Source organism: Desmodus rotundus, chromosome 9 (genome assembly GCF_022682495.2).
Source record: "Desmodus rotundus isolate HL8 chromosome 9, HLdesRot8A.1, whole genome shotgun sequence".
Lineage (NCBI taxonomy): Eukaryota > Metazoa > Chordata > Mammalia > Chiroptera > Phyllostomidae > Desmodus > Desmodus rotundus.
In genome coordinates, this window is record NC_071395.1 from 48980240 (window position 1) to 49004178 (window position 23939).

At 51.4% G+C, this 23939-nt stretch overlaps 1 protein-coding gene across 3 annotated transcripts in view; it reads left to right on the plus strand.

Annotated features, from left to right (window-relative positions):
• Nucleotides 1-6408: 6408 nt before the first annotated feature.
• Nucleotides 6409-23939, plus strand: part of KLHL26 (kelch like family member 26) — a 32125-nt gene continuing 14594 nt past the window's right edge. For 2 of the 3 annotated variants that reach the window (XM_045195794.3, XM_045195793.3), the window contains exon 1: nucleotides 6419-6859. Coding sequence is in view for 2 of the 3 variants with exons in the window: in XM_045195793.3 (XP_045051728.1) it covers nucleotides 6792-6859 (68 nt within the window). In the remaining variant the exon portion in view is untranslated. Of the gene's footprint in view, nucleotides 6860-23939 lie in introns of all 3 variants that reach the window. The other variant, XM_045195795.3, reaches the window with a different exon arrangement.

Here is a 23939-nt window from a genome sequence, read left to right on the forward strand (position 1 = left end):
GGTGACAGCTGACTTGGGTTTTGAGGGATGGATAGAATATTGGAAAAAGGGAGGGAGTCCCAGGTGCCTGAGCATGTGTGTGCCAAGAAAAGTAACCCCCGCTCATATCACCTGCCCCTTTGAGGGGTTCACTGGGGGAGGGGCCTGAGTGCCACACAAAGGCCTTTGGGCCCTCTCTGGAGTCACAGGAGAGAGAGCCCTTTGCCTTCATCTGGGGCTCGTTTCACAGGTGGGGGCCAGCAGAATTGACCTTGTGGAGGAGTCGTGACTCACCACAGCTCTCTAAATTTCAGTTTTCTCCTCTGCTCTCTCAGCTCTGTGAGGCATCTGGGAAGCTGACCCCTCGTGGTCCAACCTCTGTCTTCCTCCTGCACCCAAAGCAGACCTGATGGATGGTGGGTGGTGGCTGGCATCATGGCAATAGGCAGGAGTGGCCATGTGTCCTCATAGCTCAGGGTTGCCATGGCAACTGACTATCCTGTTTTCCTGGCAACAGGCCTCAGTTCTGGGCTGTGGGAGGTAATCTGCTGAGGAAGGGAAGGAGGCAGTGAGGTGTTCCTATGATACTCCTTCAGTGCTAGGAGGGAAGGATGGGACTCATGTCTTTCCCTTTTGTGTGTGTGTGTGTGTGTGTAGGTGTAGGTGTAGGCTAGGCTCCCGTTAGGGACTCATGGCCAAGCATGAGCCCAATGGGGAAGCTGAGGTCTCCATGGGTCTCTGTTATGTGACTCCGACCACCACCTTCTACACACGCAGTCCTACCAGGCTCTATGCGGCTCCTGGCACTTTCTCTCCTCAAGGTCCCCACACAGACTATTCCCTCTGCCTGGAAGACTCTGCTTGCTTCCTGGGCAACTCTTCAGCCTGAATGTCCCTTCCTGCCCTCCTGACTGAGCCTGGCCCCTCTTAAGTCACTGTGCCCCAACTCAAGACTCTATCATGTTGACAATTATGTTATTACTTCTTAGCTTGTGTGATGATTGGTTTAATAAATGTTCCCTCTGCCAGATGTGACATGTGAGCAGTCTCCATCGCAGCTGTGTCCCATACTCCAGGAGGCTGCTTTCAATACATCTTTGTCTACACTCTCCTTGCTCCAAGCCTTGCCCATGTCACCCCACCCAATGTGGTTTCTTATCTCTGTCTCTCAGGCTCTTTCTGGGGCCTACACATTACTGCCTCCTGAAAATGTTCTAGAGCATTCTAGGCCCTTCCGCAATGTTCTGGAATGTCCTGGAACATTCTAGAATATTTTGTCCCCTGCTTTTATTAAAGCTCGATATCACCTCCTCAAAGAGGCTGTCCCTAACCTATGGCTAAAGCAGCCCCCACCCTGCACTTGGTCACTCTCAGCCTGTTGCCTTCATGGCAACTATCACCATCAGGAAAGGCCTTGGTCATTGATAAGTTCATATGTCTCAGGTTTGTCTTTCCCATTAGAATATACATTCCAGAATATTCTGGAACATGAGGGCAGGGAGCTTGCCTTGCATGCTTACAGCCCAGCACCTGGCGCATAGCAGGTACATAACGTGTGTGTGGACCCATGCTGGAGGGAGACAGCATGAGTGAGACCACGGGGCGGTGGTGAGCCCTAGGGTAGGACGGCTCTGACATTCTCCCAGTGGGGCCCTAGGCAAGTGACTCTGAGCCTCTGAGTCTTTCTTTTTAATTGAGGTGTAATTTACAAACAGCAACATGCACTCATTTTTTACTGCACAGAATCATGAATGTTTACCCTACTGTGACCTAAGTACTGAGCAACTCTAGTTCTTGGGGGCTCCCTCGTGCTCCCTTCTAGTTGGTCACCCCCCACAGGTAGCCCCAGGTCTTACCTCTATCACCTTGACTACATCTGACCTGTTTTATTTTTGTTAAAAAAAAAAATCAGCCCTTGTTGGTGTGGCTCAGTGGACTGAGTGCCAACCTGGGAACCAAAATGTTGCTGGTTTGATTCCTCATCAGCGGACATGCCTGGGTTGTGGGCCAGGTCCTCAGCTGGGGGTGTGTGAAAGGCAACCAATCAGTGTTTCTCTCACACATCAATGTTGTTCTCCCTCCCTTCCCCTCTCTCTAAAAATAAATAATAAAATATTAAAAAATAAAAAAATCAGCCTTAATGAGGCAAAATTTACTTTAATAATGCAACCATTTTAAGCGCTTGATGAGTTTTGAGTTTTGACAGATGTAAACCCCCATGTTGTTCCATAATCAAGGAATAGAACATTTCCATCACTTCAAGCCCCCATGCTTCTTTGTGGTCAATGACTTCCCTCCCTGATGATCCACACTAGGTGGCCCCTGTCCCAACCTGTCAACATAGATTAGCATGGCCTGTCTGTGAACTTCCATAAATGGAATCACACAGTGTGTCCTCTTCATGCTTGCTTCTTTCACTAAATGTTGGCGAGACCCACCTGTGGGATGCACGTAGCACTGGTTTTTTTCCTTGCTGCATAGTATTCCATTGTGTGAATATGGCATTTGTTTATCCATTGACCTGTTGGAGAACCCTTGGAGGTTTCCAGTTTAGGGCTGTTATGACCATTTGTGTTCACCTCTTTGATGGACCCATGTCTTTTTTTCTGTTGGTAAAGACCTGTAGTGGGTTAAATGGGGTTACTCCCCTCCTTATTTTATGTCTACTTGGAACCTCAGAGTGTGACCTTATTTGGAAATAGGATCTTCGCAGTCCCTGCTTTCACTTGTCTTGGGCACATACCTCAGAATGGAATGGCTGGATCACAGGGTAGGTCCATAAGGAACTTGTGGAGGAACTGGCACGCATCTCCTTTTCTTGTTTTCCATCTGACCTTCCCCTGGAATGTCAATTCCCCAAAGGGCAGGGACTTTGTTTTCTTCCTGACTCAGAGCCCTGGGCAGCATCTGGCACATTAAGTAAATACATGGCACATGAATGAATCATTGTGACTCTTGGCTAAGCAAGAACTCTTAGGTTCTCAGGATCTCAATTTCTACATCTGTGAAATGGGAATGAACTCAATCATTCCCTCAGTCTCCCCTCCTCCAAAAAGGCTCTGAGTCAAACACTCAAACGTCCACTATAGGCTGCTAATTGTCCCCAAGAGAAGAATCACCACTTCTGCATTCCTTCCTGGATGGTGAAGAAAGTCGAATGCAGAGGGTGAGGGGCTCCTGCAGTCACACAGCAAGGGCTTTGGGTTTGGGGCCCTTAGGGACTCTATGAGAGGCTGCAACAGAGGCAGCTCTTGAAGCCCTCACTTAGTTGGGGTGCTGGAGGCAATGAGAGTCCACAGCCAGGCAGTGCTAGGACTGCTGCCTAGAGGTGAGCCATCCTCAGGAGGACCTCATGGGAGGTGGGCAAAGCAGTCCCCAGTGATTTATTCCCATGGAAAGTGAGCTCTGGGCAAGGGGAGGAGCCCCAGAAGCCAACCCCCATCACTATTAATAATGTAATGGCTGATGTGGGCCGAGTGCTGTGACAGGGCCTCCAGGGCATCTTACTCTGAGCCAGGGGTCCTGGTAGCCCCCCAGGCCCAAGGTCTCACATGTCTGTCAGAAGCCAGACTCAAATCATATCCACAGTCTTGAATGCTGACTTATAACCCCAAGCCCTAGTTTTCTCATCTGTAAAACTGGCTTATACTGCCAGAGGATTAAAATCAGGTGCTTAACAAATACATGTGCACGCATGTTCGCAGCACACTATTTACGATAGCCAAAAGGAAGAAACGACCCAAGTGTCCATCAACGGATCAATGAATAAACAAAATGTGGTCCATCCATACAATGGAATAGTAGCTATAAAAAAGGAGTGAAGCACTGATACACACTACCATGTGGATGAACCTCGTAAATATTATGCTGAGTAAAATAAGCCAGACCCAGTAGGACACATATGCTACTCCATTTATATGAAATATTCACAACAGGTAAACCCATAGGGACACAAAGCAGGTCGGTGGTTACCAGGGACTGGGGGAGCGGGAACGGAGAGTGAGTGCTGATGGGAGAGGGTCTCCTTTTGGGATTGTGGAAATGTTTTGGAACTATATGGAAGTGATGGTTGCATGACATCGTGAATGCACTAAATGCCATTGAATTGTACACTTTAAAATGGTAGATTTTATAGTATGAGAATTATATCTCGATTTAAAAAAGGAAAACTCAAATAAGGAGTTTGTTAGTTAGGCGGAAAATCGAGTAGTGCTGGAGGGCAGAGTGTGGGTGTGGGAGAGGGGAAGTGCTGTCAGCTGCCATGGACTTAGGGCTACTGACTGAGCTGTCCTGAGCACAAGTGTGTTGTTTATTTCATCCTGACCTCTGCCCAGGGTCATTTTACAGATGGAAAAACTGCGGCATAAAGAGCTGGAGTAACCTGTCCAAAACCTCATGGCTCGTAAGAAGTGGATGCAGAACTCAGGATGATAATAGTGTTTATCCAGTGTTGACCTGTCTAGTTTGTAGAGAAGCAAAAGTAGGCACTAGGAGCATCTACAGCTCACTCTAAGGCCACTCAATGGCGTAGGACAGACAGGGGGAGGAGGCCCCGGCATGAGGCTATAGGAAACAAGGCATCCCTTATAAGCCCTGCCCCAAGCCTTAGTTTCCTCTACTGCAACACCTGGGGGTTACAAGGAGGCTTCTGAGCTCCGACCTGGGGCTGTGAGTCCCACAACTGGTTCAGAACAGGGGAGCAGGTGGCAAGGCCCCTGCCTCTGGGAAAGCCACGCCAGCTGTTGTCCAGATGGTGGCCAGGCCTCAGGACTCTGCCTGCTATGTCTGCTTGTGGGATCTGCCAGACCACAGGTCATCGTTATTGGGTGAGGGTCTGCAGTAACCTTCTTTTGGCCCTCCAGGTTCCCCATCTGCTGGTACCCCCATCCTAGGTATAGCAGGCAATTGGGCTAGGCCAAGAACCCTGGCTTCCCTGTGCCTCACTCCCACACCCATCTGTTGCATCTCCCGTTGGCACTACCTGAAAAGTATCTCCTGGCTAGGGGTACTTTCCACCCCTTCCCTGCCGTGCCACCACCCTGCAGCGAGCTTCATCATTTGTCCTAGAATACTCCTAAGTATTGTCCCTTATTCAAGATTTGCCCCTGACTGTCATGTTGGTTACATCCCTTCTGCCAACAACCCCTTCTCCTCATTTTACGTGGGGAAAATGCCTCCACAGTGGTCCAGGAGGCCCTCCATGACCTAGAGCACCCCTCATTGATGCCTACCCTGTCCCTCACTTTTCTCTGCCAGGCAGCGCTCCAGGTACACTCTTGCATCAGGTCCTTTGCCCTGGCTGTCCTGTGATGTATGATCTTGGAGTATCTAGTGTGTCCACAGCACCATGCGTCTGCAGCATGCTATGTGTATGCGCACAGCCAGGGGCCCAGTGATCTTGAGCTGTGTGTCTGTGTGTCTCACATGTGGGTTGAATCTGGGTGTTTATTAAGTGTGTGTGCATATGGATGCCATTGACTGCAGCCGCGTGTTTGGCGGGTGTGTGAACTGTAGGTCTTAGCAGAGCAGGGTTTGATGCCTGCATGTGGTTCATCTGGAACAAAGGCTTGAGTGGTGGCTGATTACAGGCAGGAGAGAGTGAGTGTGCAGAGCTTGTTGGGGATGCATGTATCTCATGCATGTATGCATTCAGCACTTATTGAGTGCTTATTGTGTGCAGGAGAGGTGAGCAGGGCCCTTCGACACCTGGTATCTGTCAACTTGCAGTGTCAACTCCTGAGTATTTTTGCACAAACGAATGAGCACCTATTATAAGCCTGACCCTCTACTGGACATGGATCAGTTGGGTCTGATTCTACTTGCAGGAGCCCACTCAGGAGGTCCTTTGCTTCCTCCTCTGGAATCTCCAGCTCATGTTCACCCCCTTCTAGGAGCAGTGATGCACAGAGGGCTCTGAGCCCCATCTGGACCCCTGGGCCTTTCTTGAGGACCCACAAAGGAGGGTTTTTCGATTCAGAGGGTGAAAAAACTAAATGGGCGCAGGGCTGGAGAGAAGTCCTGGGAGCCCGAACCCACCCGGGGCTGAGGTTCTAGGCTTTCTAGCCAGTGGGGGTGGGAAAAGCTCTGGGAGCTTACGGAGGCCCTGTTGGCCCAAACACGGGCTGGAAGTTTGAGGCCTGGGCACAGGATGAGAGTTCCCCCATCTGAGGGAGGTCTTGAAGAGGGAGTGACTCTGGGAGGGGAGGGATGGTTCTCAGAGTTCAGAGGACCATTCCCCAAGCCTCGTCGCCCAACACGTCTCCGTCCCATCCCTCTTCCAGAGCAGAATCCGCTCCAGACTTGCTGCACCTCACCTTCCCGCCAACCCCCACTCCTAGCCCCCTTCCTTGTACCCCTCTATCCACAGCTCTCCGGTTCCATCCTTGCCTCTAGCTTCTCCAATGGCCACGCCTTTGTAACCCCACCCTGCAACCTCCTTCTCGGTCTCGCCCCATCCCAGTCTAGGCCCCGCCCCTCTGTAGACCTAGAGCCTTGCCCAAGTCCCAATCCCGTCAATCCTCCCTGCCTCCTCAGACTCCGCCAGGTCTTCAATCAGACCACACCCCTCGCCAGAAGCCCCGCCCCTCCTCTACACCCGGAGAGCTGGCCCCGGTCCTCGCCCGTCCTGCCCATCACCAGACTCCTCCCCTTCCCCTATAGACCACGCCCCCTCCGCACTCCCGGCTCCTAGTATTGCCCAGGCCCTTCAGTCGCGGGGCACGCCCCGCCCCCGTTCCCCAACTCTTGGTCTCCAGGACAGGCGCGAGGCTCCCGTCACTCGAACGCACGGCGGCAGCGGCGGCAGCGGGAAGATGGCGGAGTCCGGCGGCGGCGGCGGTGTTGGCTTCGGCGCGGGCCCCGGCCCAGAGCGCCCGAGCAGGTGAGACCTGGCCTGTAGTGGGGTCGCACCTGTCTCAGGACCCTGGTGACCTGTGGGGAGTGCTGGGGGTCTGAGGGACTGGGAAGCGTACTGGGCCTGCCCAGGGGTCTTTCCGGGGACTGCAGGTAGGTGCTGCTGAGCGGACAGCTGGAGGAGGGCTGGGCGCCCCAGAACCTCGAGATGTCTCTACATGTGGCCCTAGGGGCCTGAAGGGGCATGGGAGGGCTTGGAGGTCTGAAGGGAAACCCAGGGGCTCCTGACTGGGAACTGGAAATGCCAAGGGGTCTGGGAGGCAGAAAGGGCCTGAACAGAGATCATGGGCAGTCTGGAGGTTGTTAAGGCTGTTTTCGGTGGGACTCTGAAGGGGGACAGAAGGAAGCTTGCTGGGACTGAGGCCCAAGGCTTCCTAGAGGGTACTAAAGGACCCTGAGGATTCTAAAGGTGGTCCTGAGGGTATGCTGAAGGGACCTGGGATTGGTGAGGACTGTGGAAGCCGGTTGTTGCGGGGGGGGGGGGGGCGTAGGGGGTACAAGTGAACCTAAGGACATGAAAGAGGCCTAAGGGCCCTGGGAAAACCTGAGAGGGGAGGCTGAGGGGCCCTGGGGGTCCTAGTGAGTCCTGATGGGCAAGAAAGGGCCTGGAGTCCCAGGTGTTCTGAGGGGCTGGAGTGGGTCTTGGGGAGCCTGAGGATGGTGAGAGAGCCCTGAAGATCCAACACACATACACACAAGGAGTGTCCAGCCTTGGAGTGCCTCTTTCCTATCCCCATGGGACTTAAATCTCCCCCTTCCGCAGGTCAAAGGACTTGAAGCAATGTCTTGCCCTCAGACCAAGGGGGCAGAATTAATTTTCTCTGCTTAGAGGGAGGTCCCCTTTCCCTTTGGCCAAATCCTGAGACTGGGTGCTTGAATCCCAGATTTGGTGTAAAACTTGATGTTTACATGCGTTGTTCTGGGTTCTCAGAGGGGAAGAACACCAACCTTAGGGAGCACAGTCTCCTTCCTCTTTACATTGCACAGGGTCAGGGTGGCCCAGACCTCCCCATCCCCGTTCCCCAAGACAGCTGGCCACTCTTGGCTGACCAAGGACCGGAATTCAGGCTCTTTCTCACTGGTGAGCTTAAGGGAGCAAATCATTTCAGTTAAAGTGATGAATGATGAAGTTAGGACTCATGTGCTGTGGTGTCATTTATCATTGTGGGGACCTAGGCTGGTGCTGGCTGGAAAGGCCTTTTGACCTAGGTGCATGAGATGGACTTTGGAGGCCTCCAGTGGGCAGCATTAGAGATACAGAAGGTTTGGGAAGAGATTCAGGGGGTAGCTTGGGCAGGGCTTGGTGACCAGGAATGTCACCAAGTGGCATGTCAGGAATAGACAAGAGGGGGGAGTGAACCCTAGGTGTCTGACTTGGGCCCTGGGGTGGGATAACCTGGGGCAAGGATAAGGTATAATTAATTACATACCATACTGTTCATTGAGTTTTAATACATTTTTTAAGGGAGTAATAAATGGTGGTAGAAGGAGACTTGACTTGGGGTGGTGAACATACAATACAATATAGAGGTGATGTATTATAGAATTGTACACCTGAGCCCTGGCTGGTGTGGCTTGAGTGCCAGTCTGTGAACCAAATGGTCTCCAATTCGATTCCCAGTCAGGGCACATGCCTGGGTTGTGGGCCAGGTCCCCAGTGGAGGTGTGTGAGAGGCAACCACACATTGATGTTTCTCTCCTTCTCTTTCTCCGTCCCTTCCCCTCTCTCTAAAAATAAATAAAATCTTTTTTAAAAAAAGAATTGTACACCTGAAACCGATAGAATTTTATTAGCCAGTGTCACCCCAATAAATTCAATAAAACTAAATTTATAGAATGTGAGCATACACACATTAACCCAATGCAGTTTTCCATCTTTTATTCTTTTTTTGATCCTCACCTGAGGACATGTTTATTGATTTTAGAGAGAGAGAGAAGTGGCGGGGGGGGGGGCACGAGAGAGAGAAACATCGATTGATTGCCTCTCTTAGGATTCCTGACCAGGAATCAAACTCATAACCTAGGTTATACCCTGACTGGGGATTGAACCTGTAACCTTTTGGTGTACAGACAATGCTCCAACCAACTTAGCCACTCATCCAGGTGTCATTTTTTTAATTTATTGATTTGTAGAGAGAGGGAGTAAGCAGGGGGGCGGCAGAGAGGGAAAGACAGACATTAATTTGTTATTCCAGTTATTTATGCATTCATTGGTTGGTTCTTGTATGTGCCCTGACTGGGAATCGAACCTGCAAGTTTGGTGTATTGAGATGGTGCTCTGACCAACTGAGCTACCCAGCCAAGGCAGCCAAGCTTTAATTTTAGCAATTCTAAGTGTATGCTGGTATCTTATTTTGGTTTTAATTTGCATCTCCCTAATAACTAATGATGTTGGACATTTTTTCATGGTTTCATTATCTATTCATATTTTTGGTAAAGTGTCTTTTCAAAGTTATGGACTAATTTTTAGTTGAGTCATCCTCTTATTGACTTCTAAGATTTCAATAAAGTCTCTTAAAAGACTTTATATATTCTGGTTACGAGTTCTTTATCAGATATATGATTTGCAAATATTTTTTCCCAGTCTTCAACTCGTCTTTTCATTTTCTTAACTTATCTTTTACAGATAAATTAAATTATTATTTTGATGAAAATGCAGTTTATCGATGTTCTTCTTTTATGAATTATGCTTTTAATGTCATATCTAAGGAATCTTTTCTAAATGGAGGGGCTTTCTTAAAAGACATCTCCGCCATCTCTGAGATGCCCGTGTACCCTCTTCCATCCAGCTCAGTGAAGAACCACTGTTGTCTGGAGCAAGTGATGGTGGGTGTATGTGAGTGCGTGTGTGTGTTGTGTGTGTCTTATTTCTGTGGTGCTAGTGTAGGAAGGAGGGCGGGGAACCCTGATGTGGTGAGATGGAGCCTACAGAAAGAGGACCAGGTTTTGAAGGAGATTGTGGCACACAATAGCCTCCCAAGGACCTTTTGAAACATAGAGGCCTTTGTAGCATTGTTCATTTATTCTTTCCTTCATTTCTTCCGATCGGGCCAGACTGGCCTGTTGAATGACCTGCCCGTGCCTTATTCCTCTTCATCCTTCTATACTCCAAGATCATGGCCTCACAGAGCCACCTGCCTGACTGCCTGCATTCAGCTAGCCCCAGGAACACTTTGCTTAGTCACCTCGTGTGTGTGTGTGGTAGGGTGTTTGTTTGTTTTTTGTAAAATTTATATGACATAAAACTCATTCATGTAAAGTGTACAATTCAAAAAAAAAAAAAAGAAGAGAATGAAATGTACAATTCCGTGGTGTGCAGCACATTCCCAATGTTGCTTGTATCCATCACCTCTGTATACTTTCAGAACATTTCTATAACCCTAAGAGGAAATCCTGTCTCCATTAGCAGTCACTCTCCATTCCCCTTCTATCCCAGCCCCTAACAACTACTCCTCTATTTTCTGTCTCTATAAAGTTACCTGTTTTACGAATAGAATCATACAATATGGAATTTTTTTATGACTGGCTTCTTTCACTCCATGGAATGTTTTCAAGGTTCATCTACATTGTAGCGTGTAAAAGTGCTTCATTCCTTTTTATGATTGCATAGTATTCTATCATACCACATTTCGTTAATCCATTCACCAGCTGATGACATTGGTGTTGGTTCCACCTTTTGGCTATTGTAGATAGTGCTGCTGTGAACATGTGTGTACAAGTTTTTGCCTGAACCCCTGTGTTCAGTTCTTTGGGCTCTACTCCAGGGCCGGAATTGCTGCTTCAGAAGGCTGTTATTTATCCTTGACCATGCTATCAACACCCAGCACTACTTGGTGTGTTTACAAGTGGAAATGCCTTGAAGGTGGACAGTGTGTCTTGTGTACCTGGAGCTGAGGGCACACAGAGGAAATAAGTGTTCAAGAAATATGGCCAGGAGGGAAGGAGGGATGGATAGGGTGTAGAAAAGCTCTCTAGGGCTTGCAGTCTGGCAAGGCGGAAGTTACATCTATGGATGGAGTGATCCTTTGCCTTCTTGGGGAGACTCGTGGGAGTGCTGTGGACTGGGGTTGGCTGACCTTGTCTGGAAGGCAGGTTTTCCAGCCTCCAGGAGGTGTCTGCATCTGCCTTTTTGTTCCATGAAGGGTTTTGCCGTTTGGCCTGGTGTGGGGGCAGTTCCTGTGTTCCCCTTGGCCCTTCCAGCAGTCCACAACGTGAGAAACCGTCCCCGAGGGACTGTGCTTCCCCGCCCCAACCACCCCCAGTATTATATAACTTGTTTGTTCCAATTTATCTCTTCTGCAACAGAGGGGGAAAAGTGAAAGAGAAAAGCTTATTCTCTTTCCTTCCTATCTCGAGGGATCAACAAAAAACCCATTGCCTAGTCGAGATGGTCATTAATGACCGAGTGGAACCTCTGGGGTAGACGAACATGGCGGCCTCAGCCAGGGCTTGAGGAGGGGGATGGGGCCTGGCTGCAGGCTCAGTCATACAAAAGACATTTGTCCTCCAGCAGGACCCCTCGTAGCTCCACCTCGGGCCCTCCACGAGGTTCAGGCTCCTGGAGGGAGAGGAGGTTTCAGTGTTTTGAAGGGGGAGGAGGTGCTCTCCAGGGAGTTGAACCTCCCCAGCTACAATTCCATCACTATGAGCTACCTAGCCGGCCGAGTTCTGGAAGAGCCTTCCCTCTATGGAGGCTCTTCAGACAGTGGGCCTTTAGCATCCTTACTCCTTGGCGCATTTTCCCTGAAGGTGTCTGGATGGGGCCTAGATTTGCTGACTCACACTGCTTCTGGTGGGTGAGGTGGGAGGGACAAACTGCCCACAGGTGTTTCCATGGGAAGTTGTAGCCAGGACACAGTGTGAGTGGTTTTGGCCCAGTTCAGCTGAAGTGTCTGCTCCTGGCTTGGTGGCCTTTGCTTGTTTGAGATTTCCTAACAAGCCTTCTCTGACTGTGCCCTAGATTGTGTCCACTAAGCTTCGAAGCTCTGGAAGAGTGTAGTTCCCCAATGCCTGTGCAGAAGACTGGGGGGTGAGTTGCCTTCTGAGAAGTTCTTACTGCTTGGGCCTCATCCTCTTCTCAGCTGGTAGGGAGAGGCAGGAATTTGACTCTTCGGACATGGGAACTCCATTCCTCCTCTTGAGAATTCTGGGAGATCTGTAGCATCAGGGGCCTCATCACACCCATATGTCTGTGGTCCCTCCTTCCATGAGCAGGATGGACCCTACATACTCATTGTGCACCTCGGGCACATCTGCACTCGTGTGTGTTAGATTCCTCATCTGAAAAGCAGGATCCCAGACCCATAGGGCAGGGTAGCTTGGAAGAAGTGAGCTAAGGTGAGGGTGCGCTGAGAGGGCACCCAGCATGTTGCATGTGTGTGTGTGTTAGTGCAGAGGTAGCGACGTTGCCCTGTGGTCCTGATGCTGTCAACGTTCTGTCACTGTGCTGTGTTGGCTGCGAGGGGATCATGGAGTGTGGCAGATGGGGAAAAGATAAAAGTTGGTGTCTTCATCAATTTGGGCTGCTGAGACAGAATACTGTAGTCTGGGTGGCTTAGAAGCAACAGAAATTTATTTCTTGAAGTTTGGAAGCTAGAAGTTCAAGACGAGATGTCTGTTGAGGCCACTTCCTGATTCGTAAATGGTGTACTCTTTTAAAAAAATTAATTAATCAATTAATCTTAATAGATTTATTAATTTTTAATATATTTTTTGATTATGCTATTACAGTTGTCCCATTTTCCCCCCTTCACTCTATTCCATCCTGCATACCCTCTCCCTCCTACATTCCCCTCCTATAGTTCATGTCCATGGGTCATAAGTTCTTTGGCTTCTACATTTCCTATCCTATTCTTATCGTCCCCCTGTCTATTTTCTACCTACCATTTATGCTACTTATTCTCTGTACCTTTCCCCTCTCTCTCCCCCTCCCACTCCCCTGTTGATAACCCTCCATGTGATCTCCATTTCTGTGGTTCTCTTCCTGTTCTAGTTGTTTGCTTAGTTTGCTTTTGTTTTTGTTTTGGGTATGGTTGTTAATAACTGTGAGTTTGCTGTCATTTTTACTGTTCATATTTTTTATCTTCTTTTTCTTAGATAAGTCCCTTTAACATTTCATATAATAAGGGCTTGGTGATGATGAACTCCTTTAACTTAACCTTATCTGAGAAGTACTTTATCTGCCCTTCCATTCTAAATGAAAGCTTTACTGGATAGAGCAATCTTGGATATAGGTCCTTGCCTTTCATGACTTGGAATACTGCTTGCCAGCCCCTTCTTGCCTGTAAGGTCTCTTTCGAGAAATCAGCTGATAGTCTTATGGAAACTCCTTTGTAGGTAACTGTCTCCTTTTCTCTTGCCGCTTCTAAGATTCTCTCCTTCTCTTTAATCTTAGGTAATGTAATTATGATGTGGCTTGGTGTGTTCCTCCTTGGGTCCGGGTTCTTTGGGACTCTCTGTGCTTCCTGGACTTCCTGGAAGTCTATTTCCTTTGCCAGATTAGGGAAGTTCTCCTTCATTATTTGTTCAAATAAGTTTTCAATTTTTTGCTCTTCCTCTTCTCCTTCTGGCACCCCTATAACTCAGACGTTGGAACGTTTAAAGATGTCCTGGAGGTTCCTAAGCCTCTCCTCATTTTTTTTGAATTCTTATTTCTTCATTCTTTTCTGGTTGGATGTTTCTTTCTTCCTTCTGGTCCACACTGTTGATTTGAGTTCCAGTTTCCTTCCCACCATTATTGGTTCCCTGTACATTTTCCTTTGTCTCTCTTAGCATAGCCTTCATTTTTTCATCTAATTTGTGACCAAATTCAACCAGTTCTGTGAGCTTCCTGATTACCAGTATTTTGAACTGTGCATCTGATAGGTTGGCTATCTCTTCGTCGCTTAGTTGTATTTTTTCTGGAGCTTTGATCTGTTCTTTCATTTGGGCCTTTTTTTTTTGTCTTGGCATGCCTGTTACGTAAAGGGGCAGAGCGTTAGGTGTTCGCCAGGGCAGGGTAACGCTGGTCGCTGAGCTGTGATGCTGTATGTGGGGGTGGGGCCTAGAGGGAGCAATGGTGCTTGCTCTGCTCTCTGCCGGTTTTCAGTCACTCCCTCCGGTACCCACAAGCAAATTGGGCCCCACTGGTGCTGATTCCTGAGTGGGTGGGTTTGTGTATGTTCTAGAACCCTGTGGGTCTCTCCAATGAATTCTCCTGTGAGGCTGGGAGTTTCTCCCGTTGGTCCCTCAACCCCCACAGGTGTTTTCAGTCAGTGGTTTGAGGCTTTATTTCCCCGAGCTGGAGCCCTGGGTTGTGTGGTATGTCACCTGGTCCGCCAGCTGCTGCCTCACCGGCCAGCTGCAGCTTTGCCCACCCCGCTCCACAATCCGCCACCAAGCTGGGTTCACCAGCCACCACCTTGCCGTGAGTCCTCTCTGTCCCTCCTACAGGTCTGGGTGAATGTTTCTTCTTTATCTCCCTGGTAGTCGGACTTCCTTACAATTTGATTTTCTGTCAGTTGTGGTTGTTTTTTGTTTTTAAATTGTTGTCCTTCTTTTGGCTCTGCGAGGAGGCGCAGTATGTCTACCTAAGTCTCCATCTTGGCCGGAAGTATAATAAATGGTGTGTTCTCACTGTTTCCTCTTATGGTAGAAGGGTCTAGGGAGCTCTCTGGGGTCCCTTTAACCAGAAAGCTCACCCAAGGATATGCTTATTGATTTTAGAGAGAGAGGAAAGGGGGAGGGGAGAGAGAAACATCAATGTGAGAGGGAAACATCGATTGGTTGCCTCCCTTGTGTGCCCCAACCAGGGATTGAACCTGAAACCTAGGCCCTAACGGGGGATGGAACCCACAGCCTTTTGGTGTTTGGGATGATGCTCCAACCAACCAACTGAGCTACCTGGCCAGGGCTGGGGTCCCTTTTATGAGGTCACTAATCCCATTCACGAGGGCTCCAGCCTTATGACCTAATTACCTCCCAAAGGCTGCACTGCCTAACACCATAACATTAGGGGTTAGGTTTCAACATATGAGTTTTGGGGAGGACACATTCAGTCTGTGGCAATAGCCTGGGCATTTGGGAGAACGATGGCATTATGAATTGATGGCCACGAGAGGGACAGTGGTGGGGCAGCGGGAGAATGGAACGTGTCAAGTCTGAGCTGCATCTGCAACATGACAGTAGATGGCACCTAGGAACAGAGTGTGAGCAGAAGCTGGGTGGGTCTTGGCAGAGTGTTGGGATGAACAGTTGAGCCTGGGGTGAGCTGGAGGAAGCGCTGGGCTGGTAGTGCTGGAGGACCGGGTCATGCAGCTCATCCCTTCTCAGGGATGCCCTGTCCCTCACTTGGCAGGCAGGATCCCAGCAGGGTCCCTCAAGCTCAAGATGTGAAATTGCTCTGAAGACTACACACTTCTCCCCGAATTGAGCACTGCAGTTGTCTTATTGCTGGACCGCTTCTACCTGGTGGCTGTGATCCCCCGGGGACTCCTTCTTGTCTTTGGCCATAGTTACTAGGGGAGGAAGGTTTTATTAGCTTCTGCTATCATTGTGCCCACCGGTGTATCGTTCACTTTCCTTAACAGCAGTTATTTTTGATTGCCTATCCGCAGGGGAGAGGTCAGTGAGGCCAGGATGCAGGTTTTATGCCCGCATTCCTCCTCCCTCCCAGAGCCTTTAAAGATGGGGCTTTCTCTGCACTCCCTCCCTTTGGTCTTGGGCATGTTTCAGACTTGGGGTTGGTGTCTCTGGAGGAGGAAGGAAGTGGGAGAATGAGGGTGGGGAGAGGGAAGGGTCTAGACAGAAACAATTCATCCACACGTGGATGGAACTCACATCTTGCACTTCCCCTGGTGGTTGTCACATGCTTCCTGTGTACCTGCCACCGTGTTTGGTGCTGGGCTTGCTAGGAGGGATGGGGGGGACAGTTGAGTCCTCCCTTGGGGGTCCTATGTGCCAACAGGGAGTTAGTGAAACACTGGTGCAGTCATTACCCCATGGGTGCCATAAATGATCCCAAAGTCAAATGGGAAGTTCCTGCCTTCTCGGAAAGGGTCTGAGAGCCTCCGCAGGAGCAAGGTTGAGCAGAGTCTGAAAGTTTGTGTTATCTGAAGGTTAGCGTCATCAGCTCAGGAAAAGGGGGTTGGATGAGGTGGACTGTTTTCTGGGTGCTGGCAAGTGGTGTGTGTAGGTTCTGAAGGTGTGGAGACAGCCTCTTCAGGGTTGGGAGTCAGAGAGGAGTGGGTAGGAGGGTTGAGATGGGAGACTGGGAGGGCAGGATTTGGGTGAGAGGGACACCTAGGTCAGATTTGTGTTTTGGAAGGATCCCTCTGGCAGGAGAGGATGGGGCCTAGACCAACCTTGGGGCTATGGAGAGGGCACAGGTTTGGGAAAGATTCAAGATTGAACTTGTGCTTTGTGCTGACCAGTGTTGGCAGCTGGACAGGGAATCACCTGCTCTCAGGTTTCTGCCATGGATCTAGGAATGCATGCTGGGTGAGGATCTGTGGGTAGATATGTGGGCAGGGGAGGACCAGGCTTCACTTGGCCTGAGAGGCTACACTGCTTGCCAACATCCATCCCATACAGAGCTGGGAGGGACAGAGGTGGACATCCCACCTCCAAGGGTCACTGGCCACCTCTGTTCCAGAAAGCCCCCATGCCTCTCTTTGCTCAAGGGCCTCAGGTCTTCCAGCCAGCAGGTCTTGGTCCGAGGAATGTCCCTTCTCCCAGGAAAAGGGCTTGGACTAGTCATAGCCACTCAAGGCGGTCTCCTCAGTTTGATTCCCCACCCATGGACTCTGAGCTTCTCCTTGAGAGTCCATATGCACCATAGGCACTCTTATTTGCTCTTTCCTTCTCTTCGTTAGCCACATCCTGGTCCTGCCGCTTCTTCCACCTCTCCTCCTCCTCTGGACTCTGTGCCCCTGTCTCCCCATTCTGGCAGGATCTCCCAAGACAGGCATCAGTCCACATCGTTCTCTCGTTTCTCCCATCTGACATCTGCCAAGGGCTTTTTCACTCTCAGAACAAAATCCACATCTCCATGTGACCCCCTCGGCTCACCGGCCAGGCCTCCCAGCTTCCATCACCCTGCCCTCCTCTTGGGCCAGCACCCCTCCTGGGCCTTTAACCCAACTCCCCCTGGAGTGTCCTGTCCCAGAGCTTCACATAACCCCAGTGTTGCCTCCTTGTAGCCTGACCGATCTATCTACCATAGCCCACAGCCTGCCCTCTGCCCTATGTTCATAGAACATTCTCTGTGCTAAGGACCCATGCCCCCAAGAATGTGTGTCCCCCAAAGGCAGGGCTTCATCATGGAGGCTCTGATTGCATCCAGTGAGTGCTTCACACACAGTCTGCGATGGGGTTTGCCAAGGTTGCTGGCTTGACCAAGAGGCTTGTGAAAGAGTACTTCATGGCCCAGCCAGGTGAGGGTCACCCTCCTCTTCCTCCCTTTATTTCGTGTCAGGATCTGGGTAGAGAAACTCTTTCCCAAGCATGTTGTCAGTGAATCAGCCCTATTTGAGGTAAGCCAGTGAATAGTACCTTTTGGCAGGTGTGCTTTGTGTAGGATTTAATGCTGTGTGTTGAATACAGAAACAGCTGGCTACTCTCCCTGTGCAGCTGCCTGCAGTGGGAAGTGGGGGCCACCTTCCAGGTTTCTACTGGAAGATCCCCCTTTTCTTGTGGTAGCCGCTAGCAGCTGTGCAGATGAGCTCTTAACACATGTTGACCCTGGGTCTCCAGTCCCTTCTTCCTCCCCTCCCTGGCCTGTCCCTGGTCTCTCCAGAGAGGGCCACTCAGGATGCACAGGACGAATCCTCCCTAGCTTCCTCCTCTGCAAAACAGGTTTTGGGGTGCCAGTTTGCCGCACAAGAAAATATTGTGATTCCAGAGGAAGTAACCAGCACCTTCGGGGAATCTCAGAGCTTTCCTGTGAGTGAAGCAGCTTCCGGAATTGAACATGCTCAGCGTGGAGGAAATCTTGAAGGGTGGACCTTGGGGCTTTTAAGACCTCAAGGGCGGTTACCCAATGAGGCCCGAGATGTTTCCTGACATGACAACTGTGAAATTCCTCAGGGGTCAAAGACAGACTGCTCCAGGAGCGGGCTGAGCTGGATATCCGGAGAGCTCTCCTCTCAATGGGGTGTTAGGAGTGGAAGCAGTCTGCCAAAGGAAGCAGAAACAGAGACATGATCACCCAGAATCTTCTGTAATCCGAGCTGAGAGTGGGGCATTACCTCATGGCAGGGTTCACAGAGGGTGGCGAGGTGCCCATAAGCTTGCTTACAGGCATATCAGGAAGCCCCCCTGAAGACACACAGGCAGCTTCCATGTGGAAAACTTCCAGGACTAAAGTTGTAACCATGTGCTTGCCTTAGTGTGGTCGTCTCTTGCTCTCTGCCTTTTCCATCTCCCTCCTCTCCCTGTCGCAAGAGGAGATAATTGGAGCCTGCCTGCTTCTAAGGTAGGGCTGTTGGGAGTACACAAATGTTTATGCTGTACGTGAGTCACTTGCCGAAGCGATGGGTAGTGTTTTCCTTGTCAAGGCTGAAGGCATGGGCTGCCTTGCAGCTCCAGCCTTAGGCATGCTTCCAGCATTTGAGCATTTAGAGTTGCTGAACTTTTGCAGGGGGTGGGGCGTGGGTAGCCTGCTGACCTTTACTGGGGAGCCCAATGTCTCACTGCAGGTAGGCGGGGCTCACATTGAGTATGGCCACCACCTACTCACCCAGAGATTGCCCAGTGTGGCTTCCCTGCCTCCCGCACCCTCCCCGCTCCCTGCCCCGCGATCCGGGGTGGGAAGACTGTGTGCAGTCAGTGCAGGCAGAGGTGGCAGCTGGAGAATTGTTAACTCCACAGTGGTTTTTCCAGAGTCTCATCTGGAACGTGGTGGAAAGGAGGCCAGGATTTGAGACTTCTGACATTGAAGGCCCACTTTGGTTTTTAAGCACCAGAAACTCAACTCACTGCCTTCACTTAAAAATAAGAGTTCATTGTTCTCATTAAAAAGCAAAGTTTAGGGAGTGTTTCAGTTTTAGGTCCATTGAGATTCAGGGCTCAGATGATTCTCCTAGAATCTGTGACTCCCATTTCTCATCTCTGTCTTCCCTCTTTTTTTTTTTTTTTTAAGATTTTATTTATTTTTAGATAGGGGATGGGAAGGAGAGAGGAAGAGAAACATCAATGTGTGGTTGCTTCCTGTGTGCACCCCCAAATGGGGGTCTGGGCTGCAACCCAGGCATGTGCCCTAACTGGGAATTGAACCAATGACCCTTTGCTTCGCAGGCCAGTGCTCAATCCACTAAGCCACACCAGCCAGGGCTCTGTCTTCCCTCTTGACTGGGCAAGGTGAACTCACCTTGCCCCCCACCATCCCAGAATCAGGCGAAAGGCAAATCTCCATTCCCAGGGAAGGCTCTGATTGGATTGGATGGGTCACACCCCCATGCCGGGACTAATCAGTGGGGCTGGGAGGCTCTGGTTGGCTAGGCTGAGTCATGAGTCTCCCATTTCAGTCCAAGGATGGGGTGTCCTGATCCCTACCACTGGGGCTGAGAGTGGAAAATAGGAGGTTCTCTGAAGAAAACAGGAGGTCCTTATCAGAAGAGGGGAGGGATGTTAGCACCCCCTAAAATGAAGATATTCATGACAGGCCCCTTCTGATGCCTAAATTTGTGCTGCTGTTGGACGGGCCTGGCTGAGCCATCCCCATGGCTGTCTGCCTGTGTCAGGCCTGGCACCACTGGGCATGAATTCATGCCATACCATTTGGCAGAGCCATCCCTTTCGGGGCCTCAATACCTGTCCTGCCAGGGGAGGCAGCTGGGCTGGGCCCTGAGACACTGGAATTCGGCAGCGCTGGAATGTCACTGGGTTTCTGAACGGTGCTCTGGGGCTGCGTGGTCATGCACATACTTGCCTGATTTGTGGAGCGAAGGGGTTTTGCTCATTCAGGTGGCTCCATTTCCAAGCCCAGTGCAGTGGGGATAATGTGGGGGGATGGCCTGTTGCTGGGATCAGCCTTGAATCAGCGGGTCAGGCAAAGCCTTGGCCTGAGACCTGCTCGCTAGTCTGCCCCTGCTACTCGTGGCATGTGTGCCCCAGTTAGACTGTGAGAGGTAAGAGAGGCTGTGGGGAGATCTGGCTGGGCTGTGAGGGCAAGGGAGACCAGGGGGCGACCTGCTTTGAGAAGGCTTGGAGGTGAAGGCTTTCAGGAACATGGAAGAGTTGGGGACTTGGGAGTGCTGTATAGGGAGGAGGGTGACAGGGCAGTAGGAGTTGGCCCTTTAACACGGGGCACAGCCTGAGCGAAGTGTAGAGACCAGATGCCTGAGAGAATCTTGCTGAGGGCCTCCTGTTTAGCCCAGTCAAAAGATAACATACCCAGTCCCACGACTTGGACCCAGGAGGGTGTGTGGAGGGAGTGGACCGAGCAGATGTATGCAGTAGAGATCTGCCGTGAGCAGATATGTGAGTCAGCTTCAGCCAGTGCTGCCACCTAACAGCCATCCATCTGTCACCTCACCCATCTACCTACCTTCTTATCCACCATTCCACCCACCCATCCATCCATCCACCTATCCATCCCTCCATCCACCCATCCATCCACCCAACCACCCATCACCCATCCATCCATCCATCCATCCACCCATCCATCTATCCATCCCTCCATCCCTCCATCCACCCATCCACCCACCCATCCACCCATCCACCCATCCACCCACCCCCTCTACCCATCCATCCACCCCCTCTATGTAGCATCCAATTGACAAGTGTGACTGAGCTCTGAGCACATTCTGGGCATGGTGCCAGGTGCCAGAATCCACCCTATCCTGCCCTGGTGAGGTCCTGTTTTAGCCTTGGGGAGACAGGCTGGGAACAAATGGGTGGTGTGCCAGACAGAGCAATGAGTTAGGAAAACAAATAGAGCCAGGTTGCAGGGTCAGGGAGGCCTCGATAAGGCTCTTCCAGTGCGACCCGGCAAAGTGGGGCAATCTCCCACACAGAGGCTGGAGGATTAGTGGGCTAATGCACACCCTTGCCGTGGCCTGAACCAAGGAACTGCATCCTGCCCTTCACGCTGTCCAGTTCCATGTCCACTTCATGACTCAGCGCCCATGGCCAGCAGTCTCAGTGATCATGGCGTCCATCCACCTGAGGCTACATAGAGGCTGACATCAGCCAGGCCTTTTGTGTGCTGTGTAGCCTTAGACCTCTCTGTCTGACCTTCGTGCCTTATTGCCTTGTCTGTAAGATGGTGATGATAGTGGTGTCCCCCTTGCCATGCTGCCCACTGAGAAATAAGCTGGGAACCAGGTCTGTACCACCCAGCCCATGGCCCTGTATGGAGTAGGTTCTCACTCACCAGGACAGGGAGGGGTGGAGGTGGAGAGCTTGCTGCTGGCAAGGGGAGTTGGGTTTGGGTGTCCTTCTCTTTCTTCATAGCTGTGAGAAGTGCCCAGAGTCGGGCAGGTCTGGGAATGCTGGGTGTTGCCCACATGACCCTCCTGTTCATCAGTAGTAGTCCCACATGAGCCCCACTTGTCCTGGGCTCCTAGGAGCATGAGCTAGAGGCTGGGGTGAGGACACAGAGACTGGACAGGAGGTCCTGGTCTGGTTTGAGGGGCACTGGGTTCGCAGTGGTCCATGAATTGTGAGGCTGTGGAGAACAACAGGAGACGCTGGCCTGGGGTGATGAGGTCTGATGCATGCCCCACTGCTGGCAGGAGGGCAGGGGGTATCTGCAGAGTACTCCACTCTGACCCGGTGAGTATTGGGGGAACATGGGGATTTGTGCCACTTGTCCCTGTCAGTCACAGAAGGGCAAGATGATTGAGCTGGCAGGGCTTGTCTTCAGTGGAGCTGGCACTGAGGGGCCACCCCATGCCAGGCTCTGTGCACGAGGGGTCTTCGGTTGGCCTCAGGGCAGGGGCTGGTGACACAGGGCAGGGCAGGACGGGAGCAGCTTTTCTCACCTTGAGGGTCCTCAAGAAGATTCATGAAGGTTCTTTTGAGGTTAATGAAGGTTCTAGAACCTGTCAGCCTTCCCCTCCATTCTCCCCAGCCTCAGCCTCCCAGGCTGTTGCATGGGGCTCTCAGGAGGTGCCAGCCCCAGGAACCAGCAAGTGGTACAGTACTTCCTGCTGGGCACTCCCCTGCACCCCCTCTCTTCTGTCACCCTGTCACTGCCCAGCAGGCACCGACGGGCAGAAGTGAAGGCTCTACACGTGAGCGATGGCTGCAGATGGTGATGCCGTGAGGAGGACTGGGGGCTGTGGGGCATTGTGGCCTGGGGTTCTTTACAGGGCTCAGTGAGGGGTTTCTGTGGGCGATGTGCTCCTAGGGCAGGCTTACAGCGTGTCTGGCCATGTCCATAGCCTTTGGCTCTTGGAGGAGGCAGCGCAAGTTGCAGGGAGTGGACTAGGCTCTGCCCTGATCTGTCGGCCTGGCACACCTGCCCTCTGTGGACACACACAGACCCACTGATAGGGTGCGCAGACTGGCGCGGAGCTGGGCAGCCTATTGTAAATTCTGCATATGTCTGAGAATAACCAGTGTGATGACCAGGAGGGAGAAATAGACAACTGCTGATGCTGTGGAGAGATTCCAGGCTTGGAGGACATGGAATCTGGGACCCTGGCTGTGTTCTTCTGTCTCTCTCTCTGGATCTCTGCCCCCCTCTCTCTGTCTCTTCTCTTCTCTCTGAGTCTTCGTCCCTCCCACTCCCCTGGTCTCTGTCTCCTCTCTGGGTCTCTGTTCCCTCTGGGTCTCTGTCAGTGGATTGGTGCCCTGGCCTGCTGGGACAGTGTTGTGGGAACCTTCATCTGCTCCTGGGGTCCATGCTTGTCCACCCAGAAGCCCTGAGCTTTCCTCTATTACCTCTGCAAGCCCAGGGATCAAGCCCTGCCAGAGAACTGTAGGCATCTCAGAAGGAGCTGCCCCTGATCTGTAGGGATGGCCCGGGAATGGGCTTGCTGCCTCCTGGGGATGAGGGAGGCAGAGCCACCCTTGCAGAGCAGCCCCAGGAGAGAGGCGCTGACGTGAGTGTGCAGGCAGTGAGCCAGAGCAAGGTGCCAAATCACGGAGACTCTATCCTTGGGCTGCGAGCATAGTACCCGGAGCTGTGAAATATTGCAGCCATGGCAACAGTGGCTGGGCTATCTGCCTCTGTGGGGGTGTGTGAGACCCCGGCCTTGGTGCACCTCTTACCCAAGGAGCTATGCACCCAGGAGCCAGCTGTGGCCTTGGCAGAGCCAGCAGGCTGCAGTGTAGTGAGCAGGCTTAGGGGCCGTGCTGGGCCTCAGTCTTCTGTCTTGAAGGGGACACTTGTTGTCCCCTCCTCCTGGGCTGGCAGGGGATTCATGAGGTTGTCTGTGAAGAACCACTTGCAGTAGGGGGTCAGTTAGTGGGCCTGCCTTGTGAAGGGTCAGAGGGTGCTAGGGGGAAGGCACAGAAGGTGGGTGAAGGAGGTGTCTGAAATAGGGTGGAGAGGTGGTACTGTAGGCTGCCAGAGCTTCATCAGAGCTCTAGAGCCCGATTTGCCCTCTCTGGGTCTCTGTCCCCCCTTTTTCTCTGAGTCTCTGTTCCACTTTCTCTGTGAGTCTCCCCCCGCCCCCTACCTAGGTCTCTGTCCCTCTCTCTGGATCTCCGTCCCTCTTTCTCTCTGGATCTCTCTCCCCCTCTCTTTGTCCCCCTTTTGGGTTTCTGCCCCCTAAAGCACAGTATCTTCCCCATGATCCCCCTGGGACCTTGGGTGGAGTGGCTGGACTCCCTGGTACAACGTCAGCCGGGGTAGGAGCCAACCAGCTGCACTGTGCTGCTGTGCTCCTTGGAGCCACATGGACAATAAAACCAAAATTGGCTTTGGAAGTGGAAGTGCTCTCCGTTTTGAGGGGAAGTGAGGGAATTTGCATGTCAGAACAGTATGTTAAAGGGGCAATACCGGCAGACTCTGTTCTGGCTTGAGCTTTGGGCTCCATGTGGGGGTGGGAAAGGATTTTACAAAACCCCAAAGAAATGTTTCCATGAAATTCTTGTTCTTGCCTTTTCCTTTTTTTTTT